Source organism: Alosa pseudoharengus, unplaced genomic scaffold (assembly GCF_046254945.1).
Source record: "Alosa pseudoharengus isolate Yale_2024_CS ecotype anadromous, Long Island Sound unplaced genomic scaffold, YU_APseudo_1.1 YU_APseudo_1.1_scf_2, whole genome shotgun sequence".
Taxonomy (NCBI): Eukaryota; Metazoa; Chordata; class Actinopteri; order Clupeiformes; family Clupeidae; genus Alosa; species Alosa pseudoharengus.
In genome coordinates this window covers 15,313,726-15,324,173 of record NW_027468663.1, presented here as the reverse complement: position 1 = coordinate 15,324,173, position 10,448 = coordinate 15,313,726, and the positions used below count along the sequence as shown (strand labels likewise).

The window sequence follows — 10,448 nt, the reverse complement described above, 5'->3', positions numbered from 1 at the left end:
GCGTTTGCGTGGTAGCAGAACTCAACGGGTAGCCTAATTTGGCACAACACCTGCCCAGTTCTTCAGCCTCTACACTACCACTACCTTTGAGCAAAACGGCAGAAATGTATCATGGCTATCACCAGCTAGTGGTTGTACCCTGTATTCCGGTTAGATTGGGTTATATTGATTGGGTTATAAAATGATTGAGCTAGGTTATATTGATTGGGTTATATTGATTGAGCAGGTTGTCGAGTGACCAGTGTGGGAAGTCCACAGCCAATAGCACAATGCATTTAACATCTTTTATATCTTTAACATCTGTATATAACACATCACCAACATTATTCACACAGAAAAAACACATTATCAGTCATTCATATGTAGACACAAACAGCAACAGATACACACACAGAGAGCACACAGAGAGCACACAGAGAGCACACAGTCACACACACACACACGCACGCACGCACGCACGCACGCACACACACACACACACACACACACACACACACACACACACACACACACACACACACACACACACACACACACACACACACACACACACACACACACACACACACACACACACACACACACACACACGTCCCTTCCCTCCTTGGTCTTGTTGTTATTTTTAAACCAGTGCACTCAGACTCATAGATGACGCAGATCCCAAACGCCACACTGAAACCAACCAGAGCAAAGGAAAAGAGAGAGAGAGAAAGAGAGAGAGAGAGCACAGGAAAAGACGAAAGATGACGAATGATGAAGACCTCAGAGACGCGACAGAATAAGTTAGGGGGGGGGCAAGACAAATTCCTGAAGGGAAAGAGGGCATGGAAGACAAGTGAAAGAAGAACGGTGAAACAAGAGACGATTACCCCTAGTGTTTATTTCAGGTTGTTTTTCAAAACAAACTGTATGCCAAATGTATCATTTCTCCACTCTGACAATCTGTTAGTCTGTCAGTCAGTTTGTCAATGTGTGAGTGTGAGTGTGAGTTTGAATGTGTGCGCAATGTGACAGCAACAGTCAGGTGGCTTTTTCGCACTTGGAAAAGTTAGCACACCCACTCACATAAGGGATACGAGTGAGAGGGAGGGGAATGTAATGAATGGAAAGCTACGTAGCATTCTTACATCACCAGGCGGAAGGACTTTCATGGAGCACCAGAATAAGAGCAGCAGCACTGCACAGAGCCTCAGAGAAGAACTCTGACGCACAAAGACCTGTCAGACAGTGTGTGTGTGTGTGTGTGTGTGTGTGTGTGCATAAGGCAAAAACAAGAGTGAGAGATTGGTGTGTGTGTGTGTGTGTGTGTGTGTGTGTGTGTGTGTGTGTGTGTGTGTGTGTGTGTGTGAGGCGGGGGGGGTTGAAAATGAGAGAGCCAGCAAGCTGCTCCCGAGCTAAATAATACTTCTAATTAATGCACACACACATGCATCCGTAAGCACATGAGCAGGCTCCCAAAATCTCGGGAGAATGCCGTTGTTCAGTAGCTGTGTGTAAGTACGTATGCAGCTTCATGCAATCACTTAGCGCTCCACATTGGGCTTTCTCTCCACGAGGAACCTGACAGAAAATAAGGAGAGTGAGTGAGCATGATGAGGAGATGGTCTATGTCTCAATGTCTCTCCAGGAGAAAACAATCTCAGTCTTGTGGCTGTGTGCTATATATATATATATATATACACCTTTCTTCATCTACTCCTGGAAAAGTACCTTGAAAGCGTGTCTGAATGTGACTTTGTCTAGCTTTGGTGAGGGAAGAGCGAAACTGAGGGAGATGTGTGGAGTGAGATGGGGAGGCTGGGGCGCACAGGGGTTTGTGTCTGAGCTCTCCCCTGTCCTCTAGTGGCTGTAGAAGAAAGCGCGCACACACACACACACGCACACATGCACACACGCACGCACGCACACACGCACGCACGCACGCACGCACGCACGCACGCACGCACGCACGCACGCACGCACGCACGCACACACCCACACACACACACACACACACACACACACACACACACACACACACACACACACACACACACACACACACACACGTACACGTACACGCGCATACCCCACTGTGACAACCTGAGGTTGGTACGTGATTCACAGAAGAAACAACTGATCACAACTTCACAGCTGTTGTTGAATTTGCTAAGCCCTGTGCTGTGGCTTGCCCCTGCCATCAGCATGTAGCAGAGCCGTGGCCCGTGGGGCTTCTGACGTCAATGGGGGAATGTTCCAAATTTAGCTATTCAGCCTCAGGCTGAGCTCAATGTAGGTGTTCTGCCTCAAACAATCTCTCTTTCTAGGATCTGTGCTGGGCTATCTACCCTTCACTTTATTCATCCAAACAACATCCATCATTGTCTCTGTCTTTTGATTTAAAAGAGAAAATGGAAGAGGAAGAGCATCCAGTCTTTTTTCACAAATAATCTATGAGAGTAAGGGACAACAGAGGAAAAGAAAAAAATATGTGTGAATGATATTGATTAACACACAAAAATCTGCTTTGTTTGTGCACAAAATGTTATTTCGGAAACAAAAACACACACTTCAGTCCAGCTCTTCATTCACATCATCTTTTGGAGACACTGATACACTGATATATACACTAATGTATTTTGGCAAAATTTGATTTGGCAAAAAAGATTTCCTGAACACCTTTGAAGTGTAATGAGAACAATAAACTAGAAAATGTAATTTCGAGGAAATTACCAGTGCATGAAAATATAAACATACTGTATATTAACATAAAATGCAAAACAAACTTTTATTTGATAACAGTTGGCAGAAGTCATAGTTGATAACAACTGACAGTTGAAATGGCTGAACAGTTAAATAGTTGAGTAGTTTAAATAGTTAAATTATTTAATAGTGAATTATTGTAGTGAGGACATTTATTTTGAAACAGTTGTGGGCAGAGGAAATAGTTGAACAGGATCTGTAGAGCCAGATTGTATGTTTACTGTAAAGCCTGAGACAGAGTATATAGTTTAAAAGTTAAATATAGATAGTGTAATGGATGTTGATAGACAGAAAGTTGAATGGATGTTGATAGGCAGATTGTTTAATTGATGTTGATGGGATAGTTTAATGGGTAGATGAGTGAATGGTTTGAAGAGGATGAATGGATAGAAAGTTGGATGGAATGTGCCTTATATCCTTGTAGAATGGAGATAGACAGAGAGAGTTGGCCTAATTGAGCAGAAAGCAGTTGATACAGGTGCAATCAGTTTAACTAGCTTTTTGATGGGACCTAGTTGAGCAGCTGGAAGTTGATACAGGTGCAAATCAAGTTAATTAGCCCATTATGATGTCATAGTCCCCATACAAAGTCTATGGGGAAAAATAAGCTTGTTTTTTTATTAATATCTCAAAAAGTATAAAGTTTACAAAAGTGAAAAATACATTCCCCACGTGTCCTTTTCAAGACCTACGTTAAAAAGTTTGAACGAAGTTTCTACGTTAAACGGTTAAAGCTGAATTAGACACAGAAATTTGGTGGGAAGAATAATGCACTGTAATAAAAACAGGTTTTCTTAATTATGCTTAATTACAGATTGGCACAGTGTTAAAGGTAATTTTGGCCTGGTAGCTGAGATACAAACAACTGGATGTTTGTCACAGGGCTACCCTCCACCCCCAGACGTCAGCCGCCATCGCACAAAGGACATGACAAGCCTGATTAGAACATAAAGGGTTATTTTTACTCGAAGCACTGAAAAGGACTCTGCTTCATCAGAGTTGTGCAGAGCCCCACTGAATGTGTCACAATTGTCATCACCAGTTAATTTAAACTTGAGAGCACATATTTAATCAATCTCTTTCCCACATACAAATATTATTAAGCTTCATAAGTTGACAATGTAGTTTCTACTGATTAAGAATAAGAACACTAACAGTGTTTCTCTTGTATACAACTTCATGCTCTTTCATTTGAGCGTGAATAAAAAATATTTTCACATGATCTATAAACAGTTTGGCCAACAACTTTGACAGATCTCCAAAAGAAAACAGGAAACAATATCATCGGTGTTGATTATTTTATTATTTTATTATTTTATTTTTATATTACTGATTGAAAAGGGAGCGGGTTTGGTTTACAGGCGGTGCACCCCCCTCCCCAAAACTGTCCCTTGCCTGCCAATCATCACCTCTGGCCAATCTCGCAGCCAGTGGCCTCTTCACATTGGTTGCTTCACTTTTTCACAATAGTGACAAGTGTGTAAAAAGGAGGATGAGAAAGAGAGGGAGGAAAGGGAGAGTGAAAAGGTGGGGAAGAGAGGAGAACTTTAGAGGTGAAGAAAGGAGGGTAGGAAGAACGAAGGAGGCAGCCATCCCACAGATGGTCAGTTCCTCACACACACATCTGTATTGGCCTTGTTTTCTCGGTTTAATGTCGCCCTCCCTCCCCTCTTCATCGCTGCCTCCCTGGCTCTTTCAGACTAGAGGATGTGTCACCTCTAGCCAAGGGGCTATGGGCCTGTCCTCCTCTCCTTCTTGGCCCTTCCTCCTTCTTCTCCTCCTCCTCCTCCTCCTGCCACTCTTCTTCGTCCACTCGCTTCACCCCATCCTCCACTTTCTCCTCCTCCTCCCCCCTCTCTTCCCTTTCCCTCACCCGCGCTCCCTCTCTTTCTCGCCCTCCGGATCCCTCACTTGCTGGCCATGGTGTAGCAGCCCTCCTGGTGCCACTGCATGTCGCGGATGCGGCGCACGGACTGGAACTGGGGACAGCGGGCGCCATACTCGTTGAAGTGTCTGAACTCGCCCTTCTCCAGCAGGTACTGGCTACCACGGTAACCAGGAAACTGGTAGCCCACCCAGCTGATGACAGAGAAAGATGGAAGATGGCCGGGAGATGAAAGGAAAGGGGAGAGAGTGGAAAAGTCCGTGGAAGATAAAAGAAGGACAGAAGATGAAATAGATGACGCAGGAGGCGGCATGAGTGTGAGAGAGAGAGAGAGAACGAGAGCAAGCACAAAGAGGAGGTGAAAGAGATGAAAATAATGAAGAGGTAGAGAGACAGAGCAAAAAAGGGAAAAGATAAAGAAAATAAAGATCAAAACCCAGTTCATAAACACTCATGCTTTGCTGTTTTCTACGTAATTATAACATGTTAATAATGGTTGTGTGAGAAACAAGTGTAACATCGGGAATATGAGTATTTCATATGGCCCAATGGACCAAACACAACAGCCACATCTAGTGTATGTGGGGCATGCCTTGCTTTTAAGTGCTAATGTGAATGATGTGGGTAGAGGTACTCACGTTCCACAGCTGACCATGATGCTGCCCACTCTGTCAGTGAAGCCATAAGAAAATAGGCTGGGCACGTCGTCATCGATGATCTCCATCTTGCGACCCTTGAACTCGCCAACCTCGTACAGACAGATCTTGTGCTTCTCAGGGTCCTGCCACAGATATGCAAGGGAAGGAGTTAAGAGAGGAGCAGTGAAAAGAAGAGATGGAAAACAGGTCATGGCTAGAGAGAGCACAGTGGCATGGGAAGAGAGAGATACATGAGATGGAGAGAGCACAGTGGCATGGGAAGAGAGAGATACATGAGATGGAGAGAGCACAGTGGCATGGGAAGAGAGAGATACATGAGATGGAGAGAGCACAGTGGCATGGGAAGAGAGAGATACATGAGATGGAGAGAGCACAGTGGCATGGGAAGAGAGAGATACATGAGATGGAGAGGATCAACCTTTTTTTTTTTTTTTTAAAAAGGATCGAAATATGAGCGTAAATGACACCAAGGCACTTGTCATGTCACTCATGGACAAACAGATGAAGCGGATCCAGTGGATGAAAAGATCAGTGACTGCAGGCAGCGGGAGCGAGGAGGAAGAGACATGGAGGAGGAGGAAGAAAAAGAGGAGGATGAAGAGAAGGAGGATGAGGAGGAAGAATGGCAGTACCATTCTGACAGGTCTGAAGGAGAGCAGGTAATCGTTCTTCTGGCAGTTGCTCCAGGAGTCCCAGCGGGGATACTCTCCCTTCTCCAGGATGTACATCTCACCGCAGAAGTTCATCTGCTCGTAGCCCACAAAACTAGACACAGGACAGCCAGAGAAGCAGAGGAGATGGGGGGTGGGGTGGGGGGGGGGAGATGATTTGAGAGCACATATCCTCAGTAGGACTGAATTTATATTGGACTACCTGCCCTTACAATTCTAAAGATTGCACAGACATATGGTACTGAAATAACTCCACTCGCTCTTCAGGATGGAGTTGATAGAGGTAAAGAGCTGATGCATATCTACATATATACAGTATACATTAAATATTGTCTGAGAGTGTGCACATCTGTATCTGTCGCTTTCTCTCTCTCTCTGTTTGTGTGAGTGTGTGTGTGTGTGTTTGTTTGTGTGAGAGAGGGAGAGAGAGACTCACGGGCCACAGTCCACACGCAGGGAGCGCACTCTGTCCATGCCCATGTCACACACATTCATACACTCGTTAGTGATCTCGATACAGCGGCCCTGGAAGTTCTCCTGGTCGAACACGCACATCTGTAAACAAAAGTAGGTGGACAAGATGTCAGTCTCAGGGAGAAGAGATGAAATAGAACGCAAACAACAATGATTAAAAAACAGTTGCATAAGAAAGACTCTGTACACACATAAGGTCTGAAACTCCATCCTGAAACGCCTCCACACATAGCTATGGCAACTGTCATCATTCCAACCAGAGCCTACACAGAAGGCATGTTTTCTTTCCCTATTTGGTGCATGTATGGCCAGTGACCACACAAACACTCATGCATTGACAGTGTTTGTCCATATGTGTTCATTTGACCCTGTGTGTGTGTGTGTTATCTATGTGTGTGTTTGTGTTTGTTTGTGCATGTATGAATGGTGCATCTGTTTGGTTGTGTGTATGAGAATTGAAAGGATCATGTGCCTGTGTGTGAACCTGTGTTTGTTTCAGAAAGGCTCTCTCTGTGTATGTGTGTGAGTGTGAGTATGTGTGTGTGTGTGTGTGTGTGTGTGTGTGTGTGTGTGTGTGTGTGTGTGTAAAAGTATAAAAGAGAGAGAGAAAGAGAAGATGAAAGAAAGATAGAGAATAGAGAGAATAAACAGAGTATGTTTGTGTCAGTGAGTGTGTGTGTGTGTGTGTGTGAGTGTGTCTGTGCGTGTGTGTGTTTTACCTTGTAGGACATCATGCCACCCTCTGGCCTCTGACCCCTGCCCTGGGCGGCCTTCCCGTCGGTCTGGGAGGCAGCCTTGGACTTCTCTCCGCTGGAAGACATGGTGACTGCAGCACAGACAGAACAGAGAGAAAGGAGGCCATTTTTACAAGGGTGTGGTGCATTGTACAAGAGATATGCTTATTCGACTAAGCCCAAATCTAATTGTGTTTTCAGGACAGAGCGTAACCAAGAGGAAGTTATAAAACAATCATTTTAAAAACATTCACAAAGCCCTCAAATAATTTAACATATATTTGATAACAGTTCAGAACTACATTTTGTTGACAAAAGAATAGAAATGTAATTACTGCACCACATTGTCAACATGGTATTACTCGTAAACTTTTCCTGCCCCATTACAAACCTAAATCAACAAAACAATATTACAATTAATTTGCATGATCTTTTAAACACAGAAAAATATTCTTGTCACTGCTATAAATGTATTTTTTTTTCAAACTGAGCAACTTAGTCCAAATATAGAAGTGGATAATACAACGTTTTGCTGTATTCAACACATTGACTCCACCATATCTTGTTTTTTTACTCTTTTTCTGCTTACAATTTTTTTTTTTGATTTTGTTCTTTTCATGGATGCCATGCTGTGCTCCCTGGCTGTCTGTGTGTGTATGTGTTGCTTGCGATGCGTGTCTCTTACCTCTGTGGCTGTGTGTAGGGGAGTAGGTGCTCTCTTGAGTCTGAGTGACTGTGTGTGAGTGAAGGCTTGGGGGGCCACCACGCTTTTATACGCTGGCGCTCTGCGCGCAGGGATTAGGGCCAGAGAAACAAACCCGCTGAGCTCACAGTAGCCAAAGAATAGAATTCACCCCATCATCAAAGAGAGAGAGAGAGAGAGAGAGAGAGAGAGAGAAAGGGAATAGAGTGGACAGATGGATGCATAAAATGTATGGAGGAAAGGAGTGAAGGGGTGATGGACATTGATGACATTGATGACATTGATTCATTTGTTGTTTACATTTACAATTATATGTATTAACTTACCACAATCTTTTATCCAAAGCCACAAAGAGGAATAACATTCAAGCTACAATACAGACCTTAGGTAGCAATGAATACTACATTAAATTAAATTGAGTGCAGAAGGACTAGTCTAAAAGTACTAGTCAAAGTGTAGTCAAAGGAAAACGTGGTAGAAGAAGAGAAGGGTAGAGGAGGGAAGAGAGGGAAGTGCATGCCAAGTGCTAGTTGTGTTAGATTGTTAGAAATGTTAGGTCAGGAGGTACCCTTGGAAGAGTTGGATCTTCAAGAGCTTCTGTTGTGCTGAACATGGTCAACTTTTGAGTGATATTTCCTTCAAATCAAGTATTGAGTTGTTGTGGTTCCCCACTCCCAACCTGTCCCTGTTAAGACCAAAGATAACTTGTACCTATATGCCCAGGTGAGACCAAAGTCTTCACATAAACATGATTTCATCTAAAACCCCTCTCGGCCATTTCAAGACCAAACCTACTCAAGGAAGACTTTTTAAAGTACGACTTAGGACTTATTAATGAAATGATGTGTTTCACAGCACGGCCAGACAATTACCCAAACACAAACATTTACTGTGAAATAGTTGAGCTTGACAGAGAGTAAACTAGAGATGAGCGCTACAAGTGATGGCCCTCATACAGACATGTCAGAGAAAGAGAAAGACCCACTGCTGCTATGACAACCCACAACATTTGGTTTATAGTTTATATATATAGTTTATGATGACTATGAGTACAAAGCAGACTAACTAAAACAGAGACATTCCATTTCAAATTTACCAGGGGCCTTAATAGGGCCTCGACTTCATGTTTAGAAGATATTTAGAAATGTTGTATATCATTTTAATTATGGGGACTGACATTTACTTAATTTGCACGGCTACAGACAGTTTGGCATATTGGAGTTGTATGGATTTGTGAAATATAGCACAAAACAATGTGACAGACCTTGGTTTTATTTTTCTATATCTACTGCTCAGAATATTGATCAAGTATAACAAATCTCCAACTAATATGTCTTATTTCTCTAAAACAAACAATTGTGCCTACTTTAGCAGTCTCAATGCCATTTGGATTTAATCAGAAACAGGCAGAAACTGGCATGTGAAGATTACCCAATAAGCTCATTTGCAACAATAAAAAAACAAATTAAAGGAGGGAAAGGATATTATGATAAACCATTGTATGCATCATACAACTTAACAGTGTTCGGCAAGATAATGAAATAAACCGTATGCTGTTACAGCTGTTGTGTTATAAATACATTCTAAATAGAATGGACCAACACCAAATGAATGAAATACTACATTATATACACCCTTGAAAACATCTACACTATACAGGCTAAACTCATGTCTTTGGTTGCTCGGTTACTGCATCACATCTGCTTTAAAAGCAACCTGCTTTTATTGTTATTTTTGAGTCATTAATGTCCAAACCATCAGTCAGTCCCTACTGTATGCATCATATCATGTGATATACTGTATGCCATACATCTATGAACTACTCAGAATATGAAATAATTATATATCATTTCCGAAACGGAAGTAAGCTCATGCTGAGTGAAGACATGTTGCATGTCATGTTCACATACTCTATACATAACATTTGGTATATGCACTGACACATGCACTGGTGTCTTTATATTCCAACCACATTTTCAATGGTCCTGAGTTTTTCCAAAGGCTTCGTCATCTTCGTTGTTAATGTATTTTCTGCTGTTAAGACATAGTGAGTGAAAGGAAGACTGATTGGTCATGACTGAAGGTAATGAATTGATATCCTGGAATAAATAGTCTGAGACAATATTTCTCAAAATTACAATTTACATTCACAATCATGAATACATTTCTATAATCTATGATTTATTACATCATAATATGAAATCTCACTGTATCTCAAGACATAGTTTCTCAAAACAATTAGCATTTCTAAATTTTTGAAATGCTGGAAATGATGGTTTAGACTTTCTAAACTCTCCGCTTTGCCATTTTCACAAACACCTGGTGACAGTGGCAAATAGCGGAAGAGAAATAACAATCCCTTTGAGCAGGGAGCAACCTTGAGCAGAGGCTGGTTCAAAAGGCCTGTCTGGTTGTAAGGCAGGAGGAAGAGATGAGAGTGAAGGTCAGAAAAAGGAGAAGACAGACAGTCAGAACATCTGTGACTATCAGAGCGCTACAGCAGTATGATGATGATAAGTGTAGCTGCATGTTATTATAAAAGCACTTATAGTACATATACTTTGCCATATAATACACATT

The 10,448-nt window shown here is 42.3% G+C and overlaps 1 protein-coding gene across 1 annotated transcript; it reads right to left on the bottom strand.

The window, feature by feature from the left end:
- Positions 1 to 4,649: 4,649 nt before the first annotated feature.
- Positions 4,650 to 7,252, bottom strand: crybb1l2 (crystallin, beta B1, like 2). The gene is made up of 5 exons (XM_076295803.1): positions 7,151 to 7,252; positions 6,394 to 6,512; positions 5,919 to 6,051; positions 5,266 to 5,408; positions 4,650 to 4,821 (listed from the first exon to the last, which is right to left on the bottom strand). The coding sequence occupies exons 1-5, from the start codon at positions 7,250 to 7,252 to the stop codon at positions 4,650 to 4,652; spliced, it is 669 nt and encodes a 222-aa protein (XP_076151918.1).
- Positions 7,253 to 10,448: the final 3,196 nt, after the last annotated feature.

Excerpts from the sequence above, each read along its gene's own strand:
- crybb1l2 (XM_076295803.1), bottom strand. The coding sequence starts at position 7,252 with ATGTCTTCCAGCGGAGAGAAGTCCAAGGCTGCCTCCCAGACCGACGGG. Across the intron at positions 6,052-6,393 it reads CTGCGTGTGGACTGTGGCCC|TTTTGTGGGCTACGAGCAGA; the intron begins GTGAGTCTCTCT and ends TCCTGTGTCTAG. Across the intron at positions 4,822-5,265 it reads ATCATGGTCAGCTGTGGAAC|CTGGGTGGGCTACCAGTTTC; the intron begins GTGAGTACCTCT and ends CTCTGTCATCAG.